Here is a 20569-nt window from a genome sequence, read left to right as displayed (position 1 = left end):
CGGTTGCCATGGAGGCCCCGGCGGCAGCGGCGGCCCTGAGCGGCGCCGACAAGGAGAAGGTGCGGGGCCGGGGAGGCCGGGCAGGGCAGCGAGGCCGGGGCCGGTCCCATCCCGGTCCCGTCCCGACGGGTGTCTCTTGCAGCTGCGGGAGAAGTTGGCGCTGCTGAGGCGGGAGTACAGCGAGACCGTCATCCGGCTGCGGGTGAGCGGGCCGGGCCGAGCCGGGTCGGGCCGGGCCGAGGGGGCACCGGGGCACCGCGGGCCGGTCCCAGCCCCGCCGGGGTCTTGTGTGTCCGCAGCGGGCGCGGCGAGCCGAGCGAGCCAGGAGCCACGGCCGGCGGGAGCGGAGCCCCCCAGGTGGGAGACGGGGAGAACGGGATGCCCCAGGTGGGAGATGGTGGGAACGGGATGCCCCAGGTAGGAGCCGGCAGGCAGCCCCGCCAGGACAGGGCGGTGGGAGCACCCAGGGACCCGGCGGCCGCTGTTGCCCCTTAGTGCCCCTGTGGACTGTCCTGCCGAGGATGGACCCGGCCCTGCTGACCCTCACTCCGGGCCCCGCTGTACCCTCGGCCACTGCGGCCACATCCGCTGCCCCCGTACCCCCACACGGCCCTTGCCCTGGGCTGAGCCGTGGTCTGCAGTAACATCTGTTCTGCTTCTCTCCTCACCAGGCCTGCAGTGCTCTGATTCTGACTGTAAGATCCCCATCCTTCCCTGCAAAGAAAGCCTAATTTTACCATATGATGTTTTTCTTGGACAGGACTTTAGGAGTACTTTACACGTGTGACATTTGTTCCCCCAGGTTCTAGAGATAACACATCTCCTAGTGCTGGTGGGCCCTCTCAGTTACAGACTAAAACCTGCTCTGATGCTGATACAGAGAAGACACCATCTGTCACAGTTAAGCATGTTCCAGAATTCTCCAGTGATGAGGTTAGCCTGCAGGACAGCTCCCGGGCAGAAAGCTTTCAGGCCAGCCAGGAAAACCTGTACTGTGGGATCACCAGGCCTGTCCCTGAGGAGAAAACGCCCCAAACCTCCCGAGGCATGATGAAGCTGCGGAGACGGACGAAGGCTCTGGAATCAAAGGAAAGGGAATCAGTGCATGATGTGCATCGAGTCAGTGCTGGTGCAGTGATGAAAAATCAAATTGCCAGTGCAGAGGAGCTTCAGTCACCAGTGTTCAGGCGCAGCAGCCTCTCGCACACTGAGGAACCCACCCAAAGGGCATCTGGGGCAGTGCTTGTGCAGGGAAAAAGAAATAGTTTTACTTCTGATGCAGCATCAGGGGTTGTACAGGATGTGTTTGAGGGCAGTGTCACTGCAGGAGAGCCTGAGCTCTCCCCACATGCGCTGAGGGACAGCAAGGACATCTGGCAGCCCGAGTCCTCAAGGACTGTGGCCACACTTGGTAAACGTGAGCCATGTTCACAGCATGAAGATGCTGTTTTACTGGACCCCAGAGGTGATGGAGAAGAAGAATCCCCCAGTATAATAAAACAGCCGGAGGGTGAGAGTTTGTGTGAAGATCAGGAGGAATTATGTGGGCTCTTGGATTTAATGTCAGAAAATGAAATATTTCTTGACAGCAGAAATAACACCATAACCAAGGAGAGCAAAAACCTTGAAGGACATCAGAGTGACACTAATACCCTACGTCCCTGTCCTGCAGATCATGCTCTGGACAATGCTGAAGAACTGTTGGAGAATCAACAGCTTGAAATTCAGTCAAGACTTTCTCCTGCTGGCAAGGTGACGGCTCCTGAGGGCACGCTGAGCTCTTGCACAGTGGTTGAAGGGCTGCTCTTTCCCGTCGAGTACTACGTCCGGACAACTCGCCGCATGTCAAATTGCCAGAGGAAGGTGGACCTGGATGCTGTAATCCTCAGCCAGCTGGGCAGGAGAAAGAAAGGTCAGCGGAGTAAATGCAAGCAGAAAGATGCAAACCCCAGTCAGCCCTCCCAAGAGAGAGCCGAGAGTGATTCGGAACCAGGGGTCATGCCCTCCCCTTTTTTTGGGGCAGAAAATGATCCAGCAAACTCAAGTAGTTCTCAGAAATCTCTTCCTGCATCCAGCAGCAGCAGCAGCAGCAGTACTTCACTTGGATCCATTTCTCAGAAAAGTGTCACTAGCACAAGGCAAGAGCAGAGACAATCCCAGAGGAAACAGAAGGGAAGAAGAAAGTCTGCCTGCAAAGTCCCCATGCATCCAGTGTCACAAGAGCTTGTAGAGAGTCAGGATCCCATAATGGCCAATGAAAGCTGTGCCCTGCTGTCAAATGAGAACCAGAGTGAAAAGGAGAACTGCGATGCTAACCTTGAAAGGTCATCCTCCGATGAAAGGAGATTGTCTGGTGCTGCAGCACTGGGGTCTGTAGGGACAGGAGTGACTGGAGCTACACAGCCAGCGGGTCCTGATCCTCCTCTGGGCGGGAGCCAAGTGCCAGGGAAATGCCGTAAGACTCTGTTAGAACAGGTTCAAAATCCACTCCACAGCAGTGATTCTCTGAGCCCAGGGAGTGAACCTTTTGCCAGCCATGTGGGAGATGTGGAAGCCAACTCTTCTGTGTGTCAGGGAGATAAACATCCAGCGGAGCGTGTGAAGAAGCAGCGAAGAGCCTGTGGGGTTGAGCAGCTCCCCGGGGTCAGTGTCCCTGTGCGCCGCTCCCTGCGCTGCTCTGTGAGACACAGGGCACAGACAGGCTCAACAGGTACTTCCTCACATATAAACCCCAAAATGCCCCATTCCCCAAGGCAGGGGAACGTCCCTGTGATTGCAGGCCCTGCTGTTCGCCCCCTGCTGTGTTTATGCAAGAAAATATGATAGGGGTTAACTATTTTTTTTTTTTTAATGAGATTTATTTTTTTTTAAATAGATCATTGTGGTGCCTATGTTCTTTGAACAATTCCAGAAATTTCTGCAGGGAATGAACAGAGTAGAAGCAGGGCTAAGAACTTAATGTTGAGCTGCCCTTGCTATTGGAGTGAAGGTTGTGAACACTAGGGCAGCTTTGACAGCAAATGGATGTCTGTGTGTTCCTCCAACTGAGTCTACATGCTAATGATTATTTTCTCCTCTCTGAGGTTCTGTGAATATTGTGAAAAGAGAAAGTGTTGGGAGAAAACCAATAAACCAAACTGACCAACCACTCAGGCGTATCTGTCAGGCTTTGGTGGTGATCTTTGAGCTGAAGGCTTGATACAGAGATACAGAGTAACTGCAGAATGTAGTGTCTTTCCAGAAAAGTGCCACTTTCAAGTGTTAAGATGAACATGGCTTTTTGATTTTTTAAAAAAATGATGACACCCTTCATGAGAGATTCTGAAAAGGCAATTTAATGTTTATTTTATGATGTGATGTTCTGTCTTGTATTCTTGTGTTTAGATGACAGCAGCAGAGGACGCAACTGTCCCATGGGTTCACAGGGTCCTGCTACCCTTGGGCTCACTGCTGTGGACCCTGACACTCGTGGCTCCCTCTTCTCCTTCCGCAGCCTCCAGTGGCTGGTCCCTAAGCTGGGCATCAGGGACTTCCACTTACCGAATGAGGAATTCGGAGTACTGAAACTGGAGAAATTGAAATCTTCCCCCGTGAACGACTTGGAGGATTTTGTTCTATGTGTGTCTGAGGATGGTGTGGCTCCAGAAGATACACAAGATGCACAAATTAATCCAAAAGAAAAAAGTCTCAGAAGTAATTTGATTTCGCCTTCCAAAAATGGATTGCCTGAACTCCCTTGCATGAACCCGACTTTAAAGAAGGAGCTTTCCACCCATGAATTGCTATTTACTCCCATGGGGACTGTCTTAGCTGAGGCTCCCACCCACACTGAGTCTCAGATTTCCTCGTCTGTTTTCCCTGCTGTGGGTGCAACCCCAGGTGTTTTACCTTCAGTGCACAGTGAGGTCTTCCCTGATACACCTTTCATACCTGCCTTGCCAGCGACTTCACCTTCCCCCAGAGGAGCAGCTGCCTTGGTCCTGGGGGATGTGACACACAGAGACCCGGCTGTGCCACTGTGCCCTGACAGCTGTGCTGCAGGGGCTGCCACAAGCCAGGAAGAGCAACGTACAACGTTTCCTTTAGCAGCTGAAAGAGGTCCTGAGAATAAATCTGATGAGACTGTGTCCTTGGAGAAGCATGAGCAGTCAGAGAACAAAGAGCAGGAATCCTGCAGAGCTTCATCTGAACAGGTAACAAGCTGGGCTCTTTGCGAGGGGTAGTAAGCCAGTGGTTTTGTGGGCAAATCCCCTCTTCCAGAGTCCCATCTGATTTAAGGGAAATTCTCTTTGCATGCTAGTCCTGCATGGATCATAGGTCTCCAGCAGTGGCACGCAGTATCTGCATGAGAGCAACAGAGAGCATGCAGCACTTCTGCCTCATTCTTGTAGGTGCTGAATATAATTTCAAAGTTGAATTATCCTCATTCTGTACTTTGTTCATGCAGAAAAAAGATGTAGCAGAACAGTTGACTCCAGTGCTGCTGGATGGTCCCAGAGAAGAGAGCTTGCAGCTTGTGTCAGAGCTAAAGGTGGGAGAACAGGGAATTGTTACTGTGTCAGCAGCAGCTCTGCATGACCACGTTTAATAAAAATACAACAGGTAATCTTGTCTATCAGAGGAAAACCAGCACTGGTTGGTTTTGGGCAGGATTCCTCGTGTTCGTGCGCTGTGGATGTGAGCACGGTGTGGTGGGAGGCAGCTGGCTGCAGGGAGCTGCGTGTGGTCACTGCCTCCGAGAGCGCTGTGTCCCTCTGGGAACCCCTGGCACCCGACTGCTGGGGAAAGGTCTACACCTGGCACCTGAGAGAGGTATGAACACAGTCCTTCTTTCTAGAATTAAGGGCAATTTTCCTGCCCCATGTGTTAGTTCCCAAGATACAAGGAGCTTGTAGCTGGTATAGTTGCATGTTATCTCCTGGAATTTAATACTCCATGCACAGAATGGTGGCTGCACTTCACTTGTGCTTTTTCCCCTTACAGTCCCCAGAGACACATTTTATCTCTTGCATCAACAGGGATTGTGTAATTAGGCAGCCCATCAGCAGAGAGTTCAGCTGTTCATTTAAGCGTGCTTCTTGAGAGGGGTCTGAAAATCACTTCTGCTCCACATAATTTTACTTGAAACACTCTAGAAAATAAGGATAAAGTCAAAGGGACACTGTGGGTGACACTGAATTCTTGTTTTGTTGTCCCAGATTCCTGTAATCCAGATTATTCCTCTGCCAGACACCTGTAACCTCGTGTGTGTAGCACTGGGAGAGCTGGAGATTGGAGAAATAAGGTTTTGTATTTATTTCTTACTCGTGCTTTGCACCCTGAGTAGTTGCAGCTCAACTCCTTGTGAGTAGTGGTTGAAATTATCTTTTTACTAATGTGGCACTTTCTCAGTTGCTTTAACAGTTTGAAAATACGGAAGGGTTTTCTAAAAGTCGCCTATAAAGACCTGTTTATTCACCTCAGAGCTGGCAGACTGATTGAACATAGGCTGATCTGTATATGCTGCTGCATATTTGAGTGGAGCTTCCTCTTGTCATGGTGTGTGCTTGTCTCGATTTAGGCTCTTGCTGTATTCTTCTGAGACTGACTCATTCAAGCACTCCCTAGTGAAAACTGGGAATATAAAAGCAGTTGTTGGGCTAAAGGACCAGAGGCTGGTGAGCAGCAGCAGGACCATTCAGGAGCAGCAAGTAGAGATGGTGTCGCTCTCAGAGACAGGGGGGTGAGTTTGGGAGTGCTGTTTTGGGGTGGTCTCCGTGTGGTGGGTGGGATAAAAGTGAGGAAACAGCTCAGATGTAGGGCGTTGTCATGTTCCTCTCCCAGAACACACACTTGTTGTTTTACCTGCTTTTCTATGTGCTGGTCTCCCTCCAGGAGCAAGGACAGGCAGACTCTGATGCCTCCTGAAGAAACTGTTACAGCCTTTGCTGAAGTAGAAGGGATGAGAGAGGCCTTGGTGGGCACCACTGCAGGGAACAGTGTTGTGGTTTGGTGAGTGTTTCCTCTGCCATACACAATTTGGGGGTTGGGGGACAGTAGCAGCAACTGCAGGGTTGTACAGGGGTGCTGCCTGGCTGTACAGCTGACCTGCTGTAAAATGGTGATTGTCAGAGGGCCTGCAGTGTGGCACCACAGTCGATAGAGAGGGAATGAACTGTGCAGCTGTAATTCCATTGCTTTTGTATCATACTCATTACACCCTTCCTGTCTATTGGCATAGTTTGCTTAATGTGGAACCAAACCCATGTCCGTCCTGCGTAGTGGTGTAACTGGGATTAGAGGGTGGAAATGTGTCAGAATTTGTGTTTTCATCAACTGCAGGAATCTGAAAACAGGTCAGCTCCTGAGGAAGATGCATGTTGGTTATTCCTACCCAGCTTCCATCTGCCATCGAGCATATTCTGACTCTGTATGTACACAAAATTCACAGTTCATGCTTGGGCTGCACTGACTGGGCTGGGGATATAACAGATTGAAGTTGCTAGAGAGGGTTGAACTATCAGCTCTGTTTCAATACACTGCAAATAATTAAAAGGTAAATAGGTTACCAGGAGGAATAAAAAACCCATGCTGGCTGCCTCAACTCCTGGCTTGCTGCATGGTGCTAATAAAGTGAGAGTGATGCATCCTGGTGCATTCCAAAGCTGCAACATCCCATGTGTGGGAAGCATAAGTGCTGTTGCCCAGGCCTAGTGCTTGGCAAGTCTCTTCCATGTCACACGTAGTGCTGCCAGCATTAGAAACCCACTGTGAAGTGTTCCTCTGGACATACATGCCCAAGGGAATGAACTGTGTAAAACCAACATTCATACCAATAATTTTTCCCCGCTTGCTTCTACCTGTGCTGTGATTCTCAATGGGTTTTTGTGGTTTATCAAGGATTTGATTGTTTTCAGTGAGCATGTAAGCTTTTGGGACAAGAATATCTTGTCCAATAATGGTGCCTTGAGTCAGACTCCTTGGAGTCTTCCTCAGATTATCCATCCCAGGACATTTTATGCTGGTTTGTGGCTGTTCTGGGAGCTACTGTTTTCAGCTGTGCTGCTTTCCGTGGAATTCTTGTTCCATTTTAAGCTTGTAGGGATTAAAATGTGGCCCAGAAATTTTACTTCTTTTGTTTTTTGAAGTGTCACCTCATCCTGTGGCAGGTTTAGCTTTTTAAAACAGGAAGATAAATTCGTAAATCCCTTGGGTCACTGAGCTGTCACTCTGCTGTGTTGCATCAGCCCTTATCAGACAGCAGCTGCTCTGGGTTTTATCTAATTTGATAAGGAAAGTAAACCATTTCTGTTTTCTTCAGTAAAAATAATGCATCACTGTTCATGGGGCTGTGATTAGAGAGAGTGTAGCAGTTAATTTTTGGAAAATTATTTAGTGATGTATTTTCCCTCTCTGTATCCAGGGCCTTTTGTTTGTTGTTTTAAGTTATCCTCTTGCCAAAGAGAGCGAGTCCTGTGGAAGCCCAGCGTTCCATGTGGTGGCCTTCAACCCCCGCACGGGCCGGAGCATGGGGGTGATGTTCTCCTGCCTCCCCCCCGGCCATGCAGGCAGGCAAGTCCCTGGGACTGGGGCTGGGCTGGCTCCTGTGGGGGCTTTTAGGAGAACCCCTGAGGAACAGAGTAGCTCTGGCAGGGATCCAGTCACCATCTCCCCGGTGATAAGGGGCTGCATCCGGCCCTGCTGTGTGTCCGGTGATGGGCTGTGGGGGCTGGGGGCATGGGCTGCTTCCTGCCCACTTCCCACACTAGGCTGTGCGCTGACCCCTCGCCCCGTCACCGCGGGGACAGGGGGCTGGGCTTGAGCCTCTGGCTTTGTCCCCCCAGGGACTGGGGGGTGTGTCCCTGGGTTCCTCGGCTGAACCCCTGGCGCTGCCTGCGGCTGTGGCGCTCTGTGCTGCCAGGTTTGTTTGTGTGGAGCAGCTAGCTGCAGGCACGTGGCCTTTTCCTTCCTGTGTCCTGTGTTTTGAGGCATCAGCAGGGTCAGCCTTGGGTTTAAGGCTCAGCCTTGCAGCGTCCTTACACAGGAAATGTGATGGATGTGTGGGAATAGCAGTGGACCAAGTTCTTGGTTACTGAACAGTCACGGAATCACAGAATGGTTTGGGTTGGAAGGGACCTAAAGACCATCCAGTCCCACCCCCTGCCCTGGGCAGGGACATCTTCTACTAGACCGGGTTGTTCCAAGCCCTCTCCAGGCTGGTCTTGAACACTTCCAGGTGGTTTTTTTTTTAAGAGTACCATTTTTTTAAGAGTACACCTTTTTCAAGTATGTTCTGAGTCTCCAGGAGGATTTTCTCAGCCTCGTCCCTTCCCAGCTGCACTGGAGGCACAGTCTGGACTGTAGCCTGCCTGTAGTTGCTATTAATCTTTAACTAAACCCTGAACTAAATGAACAAATGCTGCCATGATGTTGTTCTTGCACATCCCCTGCCGTCTGCTGACCCCCGTGTCCCCACAGGTACCTGGAGGGTGACGTGTGGGACACCACGGGAGCCGCCGTGCTGACATCGGGTGCCGTGGCCGTGTGGGACCTGCTGCGGGGCTGGTGCATGGCGGTGCTACCCCCGGACCCTGCGGGGCACTGGGCACTGGCCCGCTGGGCCGCCGGTAGGGCCGGGCTGCTGGCTGGGCGCCGTGATGGGACCGTCCACCTGTACCGGTACCAGCCAGCCCAGCTGGGAGCCACCTGACAGAGGGGGGGGGTGAGGACCCCCGTCGCCAGCGGGGCCGTGTGTGCCATGTGTGTGCAGTGCCATTAAATGTGTTGCCTTTGGAATGAGTCCGTGTCTGTTGCCGCTGCCGTACAGGGGGGCTGCCGGGGGGCCTGCAGAGAAGGACCTGTGGGTCCTCATGGACACCAAGCTGTCCCTGACCAGCAGCGTGTCCTGGGAACCAAGGAGAACAGTGGTGTCCCAGGGTGCACCAAGAAGAGCATTTCCAGCAGGTCAGGTTCCCTCTGCTTGGCCCTGTGAAGCATCTGGAGTGCTGCATCCAGCTCTGGGCTCCTCAGGACAGGAGGGACACAGAGCTCCTGGAGTAAGTCCAGCAGAGGCTGTGGAAATGAAGAGACTTCATTATCTCCCTGACAAGGAAAAGCTGAGGGAGTTGGGGCTGTTCAACCTCAAGAGGAGACACAGCTGAGAGGGGCCTTATCAATGTGTATAAATATTTAAAGGGGCTGCCAAGAAGATGGATCAGGCTCTTCTCGGTGGTGGTGAACAATGGGGCAAGAAGCTACGGGCAGAAAGTGTTGCATGGGAAGTTCCACCTGGACAGGAGGCAGAACTTCTTTCCTGTGCAGTGACCGAGCCCTGGAGCAGAGACCAGAGAGAGTGCGGAGTCTCCCGCAGTGGAGCCGTTCCCGCCCCGTCTGGCTGCACCGCTGTGCCGTGTGCTGATCCCGCGGAGCAGCGGGGCGGGAGCCGCCGGACCCTGCAGCGCTCATCCCGGCCCGGGGGCGCTGCTGCCAGCCCGGTGCAGCCGGGATCGCGGGATCCCGGCCCGGGGGGCGCCGCTGCCAGCCCGGTGCAGCCGGGATCGCGGGATCCCGGCCCGGGGGGCGCCGCTGCCAGCCCGGTGCAGCCGGGATCGCGGGATCCCGGCCCGGGGCGCCGCGCGGCCGCCGCCCGGCAGGGGGCGCTGCACTCGCCGCTCCCGCCCGCGCGGCGCCCGCCGGGACAGCGACGATGGCGGCCCGTGTCCTCTCGTCCTGCGCCCGCCGCCTGCTGCCGCTGCCCGCCCGCCCCGCCGCGCTCCGCTCCCTCCGCCGCCTGCCGCCCGCCGCGCCCGCCCCGCCGGGCCGCTCCGCGCTCCTCCGGCTGCCGAGCGTGGCCGCGCCGCCCTGCCGCGGCTTCTCCGAGCTGCCGCCACTGACCTTGGCCGATATCAAGGACCGGGTGCTCTACGTGCTCAAGCTCTACGACAAGATCGACCCCGAGAAGGTGGGCTGGACGGGGGGGAGGGCGGGAGGGCCGAGGGCCACGGGCTCCGGTGTAACGGGAGCTGCCGCCCCGGGCACGGCCGTGCCGGCTGCCCGTGTCTCGCTGACCGCCGTGTCCTCCCCCAGCTCACAGCCGAGTCCCACTTCATGAAGGACCTGGGCCTGGACAGTCTGGACCAAGTGGAGATCATCATGGCCATGGAGGACGAGTTCGGTAACGGCGCCCGGGGCTGCCGGGGGCGGCCGGGCCGCGGGAGCAGCGGCACCGCTGGCCTGTGCCGTGTGGGGCAGGGAAAAACGCAGAGAGCCAGCACTGAGAGCAGAGCAAACCACACAGAGCCGTCAGTGAGCTGGGCTGCGGCACCCGCGGGAGTCGGGAACGCGCCCCATCCCTTTGCTCCGGAGCTCGGGCCCTTTGGAAGCAGGAATTCTCTCCCACCCGCGATGAGCACCACCCGGAGAAGGGGAGAGGGGAGCAGTGGGTGCTGAGCTTGGTTTCACAGATCAAAAATCCCAGGCAGTGCAGGCTGCTTTTCTCACCAGAATTTTTTCCATTCTCAATCCTTAATCCTACTAGAGCAAAAAAAATGTGTTTTCTCCTTATCAGTTTATATTCAAAATTTCTTTTTACTTTCTTTTGGACTTCTTCATGCTTCTCTCTAAAGCTCATGAATTCTGGAGTGGGTGCCTAAATGTCATCTTGGGTCATAGATCTCACTGGGGCTTGGTCACTCTCTAAGCCCAGGGTGGATGTTTCACTCCCAGGGCCTTTGCTGGCAGTGTGTCTGTAATCCCCAAGTGAACTGCGAGTGTGGCCAGGAGCACTAAAACAGACATTTCTGGGGTGTTCCTGACCAGTTCCACCACCAAGAGCCCTTGTGCCCTGCCGTGGTGTTTTTATTCCATGCAGGCCCATGACAGCACACTCAGCCTGAGGGGCTTCAGGCACTGCCTGGAGATCCAAGAATGTCTTCCTGCCACACACCGGGGGCTCTGGGAAGTCATTGGTGGCTTTAACAAGGCACAGGGGGCACTGACTCCTGCTGTGCCTACCATGTCCCATGTCCAGAAGAGGTGTCACTTTGGGCAGTGCAGTGATGGCAGCATCAGCTCCGGCTGACACAGCAACCCCTGCCTGTGTGTCCCCTGCCTGCTTGTCCCCTGAGCCAGCAGCCATCTCTTCCTTGCCCTTGCTCCCATTTCCATTGGTTTTGGGTTAAGTGTGTGCCCTTTCTTGCAGGATTTGAAATTCCTGACGGAGATGCAGAGAAGCTGATGTGCCCACAGGAGATTGTAGATTACATTGCAGATAAGAAGGATATTTATGAGTGAAGCAGTTCCTCGGAGGTGAGTTCAGAGGTATTCTGAGGGTGCCCGGGCACATACTGGGGTAGGGGCAGGGCAGGGTGATGTGTGACGTGTGGCCCAGGTGGGAGCCTGGCAGCTCGGGAGGGAGCTGGCAGCAGCTGGGGATGCCAGTGGGGAGGGTGAGTGGGATGTGTTTTCCTGAAGGTGGGGGTGTTTTCCTGAGGCACCTGCCTGAAGAGCCTGAGAAGATGTGGGGCTCAGCCTCTCCTCTCGTCCTGCCTGGCACATCCAGCGCTTGGCTCATCCCCGGGGCAGTAGTGGGTGGCAGATTGGTCTGGGCCATGGTCGCCCATTTCCCCGTGCCCCTCGGCCCTGTGCAGTGTGTGGGAGGGCACCTCAGTCCCCACTGCTGCTGCTGTTTCCTCTGCTGCAGCCGGGAAGGAAATGGGCAGGAAAGGGTTATAGGAGCGACGGCAGAGGGCTGCAGGGGAAATGAGGTGGCCTCAGGCCAGCCTGCAGCACTGATCCACATTCTTGCCTGTTCCTGTGTGGCTCCAGGCCTCCCCCCCAACTCCCTGGGGCAGGGGGGCTGCGCCTCTTCTCTGTCCAGGACTGGGGTAGGAGCCGTGGCCTTTGGAGAGAACTGGGGGCTCCTTCTGTGCCTGTGTTCAGCGCTCAGCATGTCCTGACCCACTTCTGTGCCTTTGAATGCTTGATGAAGTGTTAAACACGTGGATTTTGTTTTCCCAGGAGCTGTCCCACACCAGGACTGGGCTGGTGCCGGCAGGGATGGATGGGAGTGCACATGCTGTCCCACTGCGACTTTCATTGGGAAGCTGCACGTGGATGTTGTATTTAAAGCTGTCTGAATGTGTTGTCCTTTAAAAACAAGAAAAAAACAGGAATAAAGAGTTAAGACCATTCTGTTGGTGGCTGTTCTGTTTCACACAGTGGGTGGATCCTGGTGGTGGTGTTGGGGTGTGAAGGACACTCTGGGGACCCTGCCCCAAGATTTGGCTCTGTCCTGCATGCTTGTAACTGTTTATTTCATCAGTGCTGGTCAAAACAAGCTCTGTGTGAAAGGCGTCTGCTTTCCTGATGGAAAATAAGGGGGGGAACGACTCTCCTGCTGCTGAACAGCAAATTCACATCTCTCTTCCTGTACACCCAGTTCATCTGGGCATGGGAGCCTCGCTTTAACCCTCACGAGGCAGGAATGGGTTATTTCTGAACACTGCACAGTTTTTCATCAGAGCCAAGAAACACTGACATGTCACTGCAGCACTGCCAAGCCGGGAGCCAAGGAAGTGTCACTGGATAACAGATCCTCTGGCAATGGGGGAGGTAAGGATGGAAAATGGAGCAGAGGCTGCGGTGCTGCACATGGTGCCTGTGTGCGGTGGGTTGTTCCCAGGGTGTTTTCAGGAGCTGCACTTCACTGTGAGATCCCTGGCAGACCGGTGACCCTCTGCCTCCAGGGCCCAGGTGTTGCTCTCACTGTGCCCTTGGAAACTTCTCCATGGCTCCATAGCTCGGCTGAGCTCTGAGACGTTTTCTGAGCAGCTGCACAGCAGAACTGGGGGCACACAGTGGGTTTGGCTGCTGTGTCCGTGGTGGCTTCCCCATGGCATGGACACAAGAAGTCTGAGGGTGAGGAGTGGTCACTGAGTTCTCTTGGTGTGGTGAACCCTGAGGGATGTGGTGAGGGACCTGCAGCCAGAGCTGACAGTGATGCCCTGAGGGAGCCTTTACCCTGGCACGGCTCGGGTGGATGGGGACAGAATGGGGATAGCCAGGGGCAGAGCACATGTCCCGGGGATGAACGGGTGGGAGGGGGACAGGCAGGAGCTGTGAGTCTCCCGAGTCCCGCAGGCACCGGCCCCGTGCCGAGCACCCCGGGGTGGGTCCCGCTGCCGAGCCCCGGCCCGCCCGTCCCGGAGGGAGGGTGCTCCGGGGCCGGTGCCGGTGCCGTGGGGCGGGTCCGGGCCGGGGGCTGCGGTTCCCGGCGCCTCCGCCCCGCCGCAGCGAGGGCGGGCGGGGGCTTCCTGCCGCCGCCTGGCAGAGCCGCCCGCGCCGCGCCATGGAGCGGCCCCGGCCGCCGCTGCCCCGGCTCCTGGCCGCCGCAGGTGAGCGAGGCGCGGGGCGGTGGGCACAGCCGGGAAGGGTTCCCGGCCCCGCTGGTCCCTGGGCGGGGGATGCTGCGCTCGGGGGGCGGTGGCGGCAGGGCCGGTGCACGCCGGCGGCCCGGGGATCTGCGGCGGCGGTAGGGCCGGTACCAGCACCGGGTCCGCGTCCCCGGTGGCGCTGGGGTTGGGGGTGGCGGCTGCTGCTCGGTGTCACCGGGACCTGCCCGGGTGGGCCCGGCCGCGGGGTCCCGGGGCGAGCGGACAGCGGGGCGGGCACGCCGGCGGCGGCCGCGTGCCGTGCTGTGGCCATTCCGTGCCGTGCTGTGGCCATTCCGTGCCGTGCTGTGCCTCCAGCCCGGGCGACTCCGTGGCCTCGAAGGTGGCGGGTGCTGCGCCTGCCGGAGCCCCGGTGAGCCGCTGGTGGAGAGGGGGGCCCGCAGGGCTCGTGGTGACCCCGTTCGACTCCTGGCCCCACCCGGGCAGTGACCACCCGCCGTGGCGCCTGCTGAACCACCCATTCTCCCCGGAGAGGAGCCGCCACGGGCCCCGCAGCCGTGCCCGGAGCACTGTTCGGGCGCTGGCGTCGTGCCCTGCCCGCGGACCTGCTGGTGCCGGTTTTGGCACATGGCGGCGGTGCCGGAGGATGGTCGGGTTCGGCAAGAACCGGGGGCCCCCAGCACAGGCAGAGGGAGGTGGTGGGGCAGGATTCGGCGCCGCTCGTTGGGACCAGGGCAGGTGGTTCCCAGCTAGGTTTGGGTTGTTCTGGAGCATCTCCTTCAGCAGAGCCACCCACGGTTAACAGAAGGGACAAAGAGACCCCCACCTTCAGCGGTAGCTCCGGCGCTCGGTGCCTGGTGCTGGTGCGGGATGCTCGATGCCCAGCACCGGTGCATGCTGCTCCCTTCCCTCTCTCCTAGTGCTCGTGGAATGCTGTGTGCGGCTTTGCCCCGCTCTGGGCAGCAGGACGGGCTCCACTCTGAGCGCTGCCGACCCCTGCGCCCACCTGGGCACCGCAGCAGGGGAGCGCTGCCAGACAGGTACTGCCGTGGCTGAGACCGTCCCTCTTGCAGCCCTTTGTGGCACCGTGTGCCAGCCACGTGTGTTGTGGCACGCTGGGGCCCAGGGTCCCACGGTGGCTGCTGTGGGTGCCGGCCGTGGGTAGGACCTGCTCAGTTTCCACCCACTCCGCCTCTGCCCGCAGGTCACCTGGAGCGAGGAGCTGGCACAGGGCAGGCACCGACACCAGAGGCCATGGGGCAGCTGTGGACAGAGGCTGAACTGCTGTCCTTGCCTGGGACCCCTGCCGGGACAGTCGAGCTCTCCAGCCCCCAGGAGAGCTCCAGAGGCCCTGGGCTGGGCAGGGAGGGGACAGGGCCCACGGTGCAGGGTGCTACAACCACCGAGCCCCTGGGGCCCCTGGTCTCTGCAGGCACTCCTGAACAGGCAGCTGCAGGCAGGGAGCAGCCATCCCCTGCCAGTCTAGGGGTGACCAGTGCAGGGGCCCCAGCTGCTGTGCAGGCAGGCACAGATCCTGCAACCATGCACCCCCTGGGCACTGACGCTGTAGGACATGTCACAGTAGAAGGTGCCACAACTGCACAGGGGGCACTTTCGCATTCACCACCCTCCGCAACAGTGCCAGGCTCTGCCAGGGGTCAGTGGAGGTCCACCAGCACCCTGCTGGGATGGAGGGCCACTGAGACAGCCCTCGTGCAGAGCCAGAGAGCCACTCTCCAGCTGGGTGACAGCAGCCCAGGGACCCACCCGAGCACCGTGCTGGCTACTGACAGCTCGGCGCCAGGGACAACAGGGACATCACCCTTTGCTGGGGGGCTACGGAGGCTGCTGACCCCCACAGGGACACTGCAGGGGACACACTGGGGGCTGCCAGGGCTGTCAGGAGGTCAGGGCTTTGCCTCCCACCCATGGGAGGGTTCCCTCTCTGCCCCTCGCCCCTCTGCACTGTCCCTGGGGCCTGGTGGGGACCCTTTGGCCAGCACAGCCTGGCCAGCCGTGGGGACAGGCCCAGCCTTGCTGCCTGCCACACACAGGCACTCAGGTCTGCCTCTCCCCACCACCATGGCCAGCACCCCGGGGGTGACATCTCCCGGCCAGGGAGGAGCCCTGGACCTGACCACAGGGGTCTTGAGCCCCCCCGACCGGGGAGGTCCCCCTGAGCACAGTCACATCCCCCTGAGCCCATCAGCCATCCCAGGACAGCCCCCCGTCCCTGTGACCCCTGGGCACGCTATGGCACAGGGTGCGGTGACACACGCCAATCTTGGGTCCCCCCACATCCCCCCGTCCCCACAGTCTGCCCCAGCCAGTGTCTCTGCAGTGACCCTGCTGTCGACCCCACTGCCTTCCCCAGGGACTGGCTGGGGGGTCCTGAGATTCAGCCCCACTGTGGACACCCCCCTGGGAGCCCCCTCCCCAGGGATGCCCCATTCCAGCTCAGGGGTGGGTCCTGCTGAGAGCCTGGGGGGGACCCAGGTGGGGGTGGGCAGCCTGGTTCCCCCCTCGGCACCTGGGCCTCCCCAGCAGCCAGCTTTGTCCCAGCCTGCGTCTTCCCAGCCTGCGTCTTCTCCGGGACTGACCACTGCTATTGGCGTCACCGCCACTGGTGTCACTGTCACCCTCACAACTGCCGCTGGCCCAGAATGGCTCGGGGACATGGGGACGGTCACACCAGAGCCGGGTGCTGCTGTACCTCAGAGGGATGTGGTGGGACTGACATGGGGATCCCCAACTCATGTGCCCACTGTGATGCCCGGGCCCCCCCAGCAGCCCACAGATTCCCATGGGACCCTGGGCCATGGTGGAGGCCCTGGGTCCCCCCCAGCTGCTGTGGACACAGACCTGGCCCAGCCATCGAGCAGCCCCGGAGGGAGGGCGGACACTGACACTCCCCAAGTGACACCGGCCGGGGTGGGCAGAGCCCCCCAGGTGTTCATCGTGGAAGATCAGCCCCCACTCCTGAGAGGTAGGTCTGAGGTTCTGGGATTCTCTGCTGGGGCACGGCAGGAGGGGGAGAGGCCCTGGGAGCCAGCAGCATGGGGGGATTGTGGTGGTGGCCCCTGGGGTGGGGTCATGACATGTTGGTCCCCATCTCCTCCTGCAGCATCCCTCCTGCGCATCCCCTGCGAGCTGGTGCTGGACATGGCCTTCGTCCCAGCCCTGCAGGATCCCGGGTCCCACGAGTGCCAGGAGCTGCTGCACAGCTTCAACGAGACGGTGAGTGCAGAATGGGGCCAAGGGGGGCGGGCTGGGGGCCATTGTGCTCAGCTCCCGCAACCCGGCGCAGGTCACTCCCCTCTTCGCGTCGGTGCCTGGGTTCCTGCGGCTGGAGGTGACAGGGATCAGGTGGGTGGTGGCACAGCCCCGCAGTGTGTGTGACTCTCCCCGGCACGGGGGTACAGGGACCGTCCCACGCTGCGGGGCCCCAGCAGTGCCGGGGTGCAGTGCTGGGCCGGGGGTCCGGCACCCCCAGACTCGCCGGGGGTGTCCCCGCAGGGAGGGCACTGTGGTGCTGCGCTACGACGCGCTGTTCGCGGCGGAGCAGCTGCCGGTGCCGGGGCTGGACGAGCTCCTCGAGGCCGCGCTGGGCTCTGCCGGTGCCCAGCCGGGGCTGGCGGTGGGCACGGCTCCCGTCCTGCGCCACGCGGTTCTGGGTGAGTGCGGAGCTGCGCCATCGCTGGCCCTCCCGCGGGGCTGGTGGCAGGGTGGGCACACGCTCGGCAGGGCGGAGTGGCACAGCTGGACCCTGCCCCTGCAGCGCGGCCGCTGGACCCCTGTGCTGTGCTCTTCGCCTGCCCGTCCGGCTTCGCCTGCGTGTCCAGGGCGGACGGGAACGTGACCTGCACCTCCCTCTGCCACCGTGACTACTGCAAGAACCACGGCATCTGCACCCACGCCCGGGACCAGCAGCCCCGCTGCCAGTGAGTGCCCTGGGGACAGCCTGGCGCGGCAGGTGCCATCCCCCTGGCGCTGATGGACCCCCTCGGTGCAGGTGCCCCGTGGGCAGCGATTTCTGGTTCATGGGGCTGCGCTGTGACTACCGGGTGACACAGCAGAGCCTGCTGGGCATGGCGGCCGGGGTCCTGCTCAGCATCGTCCTCCTGGGCGCCGTCCTCGCCGCCATCGCCGTCCGCCGGTTCAAGGCGCTGCTGCTGGAGGCCAGGGCCGACCAGACCCGCAGCAGGTGGGAGCATGGGGCCGTGGGGGCCTGGACTGGGGTCTGTGGGCTCCTGGAGGGTGGGGACTCCTGCCCCTCCTGGCGTGCCGGGGCGAGGGGCAGCAGGGAAAGCCATGGTGGAGTCGCTGGGCTGGGGCTGACCTCTGCCAAGGAAAACACTGTTGGGTGGCTGATAGCGGCGGTGGGAGGTGCTGGGGTGGGGCAGCTCGTGTGGGGCCCAGGAGCGGCCGGGTGGGGCTCTGGGTGTGTGCGCGGTGCCACGGAATGCTCGCAGCCACGGGAAGCGGGGTGCATGCCAGAAAGGGGACTGTGGGGCTGTATGGGGCCGCGGCAGCACTGAAGGGCCATGGGCTGTGCTGCTGTGGACAGACGCGTGAGATGAGTGATGAGCTCCAACTGCGTGGTCCCTGGGACCCCCCAGTGCTGCCCATGGCACAGGGTCCGCCTGCCGCAGCGTGTGCTCGGCCCGTGCTGCGGTGGGGCAGCGAGGCTCCGGCACAGCCCTGACAGAGCAGCTCATCAGGGAACGGGGCTCTGCTGTCCTGGCCCCACTGCCCGTTTCGTAATGTGCCGTGGGGGATTGTTCCCGAGGAAACCACGGGAACAGCTGCAGCCGCTGCGGGGCTGCGGCCAGAGGTTGATCAGTGTCACGGGCTCTGTCCCCACCCTCGAAGGCTGGGCCCTTCCCTGGACCCAGGAAATTTGGGCAGAATTCTGCAATCTGTCTTGTCAAGCAGTCACTGGGGTTGTGTGCTCATGTGCCTGTGTGTGTGTACATGTGTGTACACATATGTGCATGTGCCTGCCCTGTGTGCACGCATGTGTGTGTACGTGTGTGTGTGTACATGTGTGTACATATGTATGTGTGTGTACACAGATGTGTTCGTGCCTGCCCTGTATGTGCACACCTGTGTGTGTGGGCATGTGTGTACACATATGTGCATGTGCCTGCCCTGTGTGTACCTGTGTCTGTGTGTACCTGTGTGTGTGTACCTGTGTGTGTACCTGTGTCTGTGTGCACACACGTGCCTGTCCTGCCCCACAGCTACCGGCGTTTCTGCCGCCTGGACGACGTCTCAGCCCAGTACTGGTCGCGCTCAGGGCTGCCCTCCGCCAGCTCACTGGACAACCCAGCCTTCAGCAACTCGGAGGAGCTGCTGCACCTCCAGATCCTGGACAACGGGTGCTGCGGCTGCCAGGAGGACTCGGCTGTCACTGACAGTGCCAAGCGGGGCCTGGTGCCCTGTGCCCACCCCCAGTGCCGGTCCAGGTAGGGACTCTTTCCCCAGGCCATGGAGCAGGGCCTGGCCTGGGGTTTGCTCGTGGGGCCGTGGTGACGCTGGGCAGGGCGGGCTTTGGGGCACACGGAGCCCTGGAACCGTGTTTGCAGCCCCTGCCCAGCCACTGGCTGCTCCACCATTGATAGCGGCGGGAGCTCGGACAACCCCCAGCCCTTGGAGTCCACGGAGCAGTACCTGGTTTCTTTTATTTTCTGCCACGGGAGGAGCTGTGTGTGCTGGGACTGCTGTAAGAGAGGAGAGAGTTCACGTCTGCAGGAAAGTGGCTCTGTGTGCTCATGGGAAAGTCAAATCAGCTTCCAGGGGTGTCCATGGAAAAAGAGCCCTGGAAGTTTCCAGCTTCACTGGCAAAGGGCAGGATGGGCAGTAACACCCCCACCCATGGGCCTGTGGGGGATCAGGAGCACAGCCACAGCTCCGAGTGCTCCCTCAGCTCTGGGGCCTGAACTTGGCACTGCCCAAACAACAACTTCATCATTCCTGGAGCACAGCACAGGGTCCCGCTCCTGCAGCCCCCCAGTGGCATTCCCAGCACCAGCCTGACTCTTATCCCTTTCTCCTCATTCTCTTAATTACCCATGGATTCTTTTCCCAGCTTCCATTACGACTGGGACACCAGTTCCAGCAGCATGAATGACCCCATGGTAGACTCGGGGAAAGCCAGTGACATCTCTGTGTCGAGTTGGCCCATGGAGCCCCTCCAGTGGGCTCCCTTCCCTCTCCTCCACCAGCTTTCCAGGCAGCGACCGGTGAGCCAGGGGCCCGGGGAAGGGCTGCAGGGGCCAGGGCGGGTGTGCAGGGGTGTGCAGGTGCCCCGGGCTGCACCCTGCCCACCCCATCCTGGGAGGGTGACTCCAGGGAAGCGCTGGAAGCCATCCCTGGCTGGGGGCAACAGCCCCCCAAGGGGCACAAACCAAATTCACCCTCTGCAGCACAAGGCTCGTCGGCCACAGTCGTTCTGTGAGGGGCTGGAGCTGGGCACCCTGGAGCGGAGCTGGACGGCCTGAGGCCACGGACAACAGATGGCAACGAGGTTCAGCTTTAAAACCAACCACATTTTATTTCCACGTAACGAGCTCAGTGAAGGAATTCCACACACTTGGACGATACAATCAACGCGGGTGTGATGTCAGTGATGTCAGTCCCAGTGGGGCAGAGGCCTGGCGAGCCCCTGCCCACGGGTTCCTGTCCGGGCCTCGCAAGCTCTGGCTGGGACTGTGGACTCCAGAGCAGGCAGAGACAGAGAGGTGTCAGGACACACAGTGCTGGCATCCACCAGGTCATGACTTACAGGGGCAGTCTGGGCACAAGGCTGGTGGCTTCTGGAGGGCACATCACGCTATGGACACACAGGCTCTGCCCTACGGCCGCCGCAGGACGAGCTCAGCCACGCTGAAGGGAGATACACGAAAGCGCTGCTGCGTCGTTCATCATGATTCATGTCAATGAGGTATAAACACCAGGATGTTGTAAGCATTAAAGTTTATTTTCCAAAATGCTCTCCTTATTCGCACGTGTCCTCTGGAGCATCGAGCTGGGCACAAATGGTGGGGGCTGGAAATGGGGTGTTGTACGGAGGGCGAGGGCAACGGGGTCCCAAAGGTGCTCGGATAGAAAAGGAAAAGCAAGCTGCAGTTCTACACTTAGACTCTCATAGTCTCAGAGGGGGCACATTGAGGGAGATTTTTGCTAGAATAAAATGC

General features: G+C 59.1%; 4 protein-coding genes across 14 annotated transcripts in view; 3 read left to right on the top strand and 1 right to left on the bottom strand.

Annotated features, from left to right (window-relative positions):
* The first annotated feature begins 8 nt into the window (after positions 1-8).
* Positions 9-8778, top strand: PALB2 (partner and localizer of BRCA2). Its single transcript, XM_032125810.1, has 14 exons — positions 9-59; positions 143-202; positions 300-387; positions 672-695; positions 803-2710; positions 3385-4193; positions 4448-4531; positions 4651-4812; positions 5199-5284; positions 5561-5722; positions 5875-5991; positions 6322-6409; positions 7403-7551; positions 8458-8778. Exons 1-14 carry the CDS (start codon positions 9-11, stop codon positions 8687-8689), a joined length of 4020 nt encoding a protein of 1339 aa, XP_031981701.1. The 3' UTR covers positions 8690-8778.
* An 881-nt stretch (positions 8779-9659) lies between these two features.
* Positions 9660-12168, top strand: NDUFAB1 (NADH:ubiquinone oxidoreductase subunit AB1). Its single transcript, XM_032126348.1, has 4 exons — positions 9660-9940; positions 10066-10153; positions 11180-11286; positions 11998-12168. The coding sequence occupies exons 1-3, from the start codon at positions 9686-9688 to the stop codon at positions 11269-11271; spliced, it is 435 nt and encodes a 144-aa protein (XP_031982239.1). The 5' UTR covers positions 9660-9685; the 3' UTR covers positions 11272-11286; positions 11998-12168.
* A 1153-nt stretch (positions 12169-13321) lies between these two features.
* Positions 13322-20569, top strand: part of LOC116452229 — an 8680-nt gene continuing 1432 nt past the window's right edge. The window contains exons 1-11 of the mRNA XM_032126472.1: positions 13322-13373; positions 14291-14410; positions 14575-16356; positions 16495-16607; positions 16678-16736; positions 16887-17044; positions 17149-17311; positions 17383-17574; positions 18614-18838; positions 19462-19615; positions 19799-20569. The exon at positions 19799-20569 is cut by the window's right edge and continues 1432 nt beyond it. Coding sequence (XP_031982363.1) covers positions 13328-13373; positions 14291-14410; positions 14575-16356; positions 16495-16607; positions 16678-16736; positions 16887-17044; positions 17149-17311; positions 17383-17574; positions 18614-18838; positions 19462-19615; positions 19799-19873 — 3087 coding nt within the window. The 5' untranslated portion in view covers positions 13322-13327 and the 3' untranslated portion in view covers positions 19874-20569. The remainder of the gene's footprint in view (positions 13374-14290; positions 14411-14574; positions 16357-16494; positions 16608-16677; positions 16737-16886; positions 17045-17148; positions 17312-17382; positions 17575-18613; positions 18839-19461; positions 19616-19798) is intronic.
* Positions 19901-20569, bottom strand: part of TNRC6A (trinucleotide repeat containing adaptor 6A) — a 59288-nt gene continuing 58619 nt past the window's right edge. For all 11 annotated transcript variants that reach the window (XM_032126469.1, XM_032126461.1, XM_032126464.1 and 8 more), the window contains one exon: positions 19901-20569. This exon is cut by the window's right edge and continues 2079 nt beyond it. The gene's annotated coding sequence lies outside the window, so the exon portion shown is untranslated.

The sequence above is a fragment of the Corvus moneduloides genome, chromosome 16 (genome assembly GCF_009650955.1).
Source record: "Corvus moneduloides isolate bCorMon1 chromosome 16, bCorMon1.pri, whole genome shotgun sequence".
NCBI classification, from domain to species: domain Eukaryota; kingdom Metazoa; phylum Chordata; class Aves; order Passeriformes; family Corvidae; genus Corvus; species Corvus moneduloides.
Note: the sequence above shows the minus strand (reverse complement) of the source record. Positions and strands in the feature narration are given on the sequence as shown.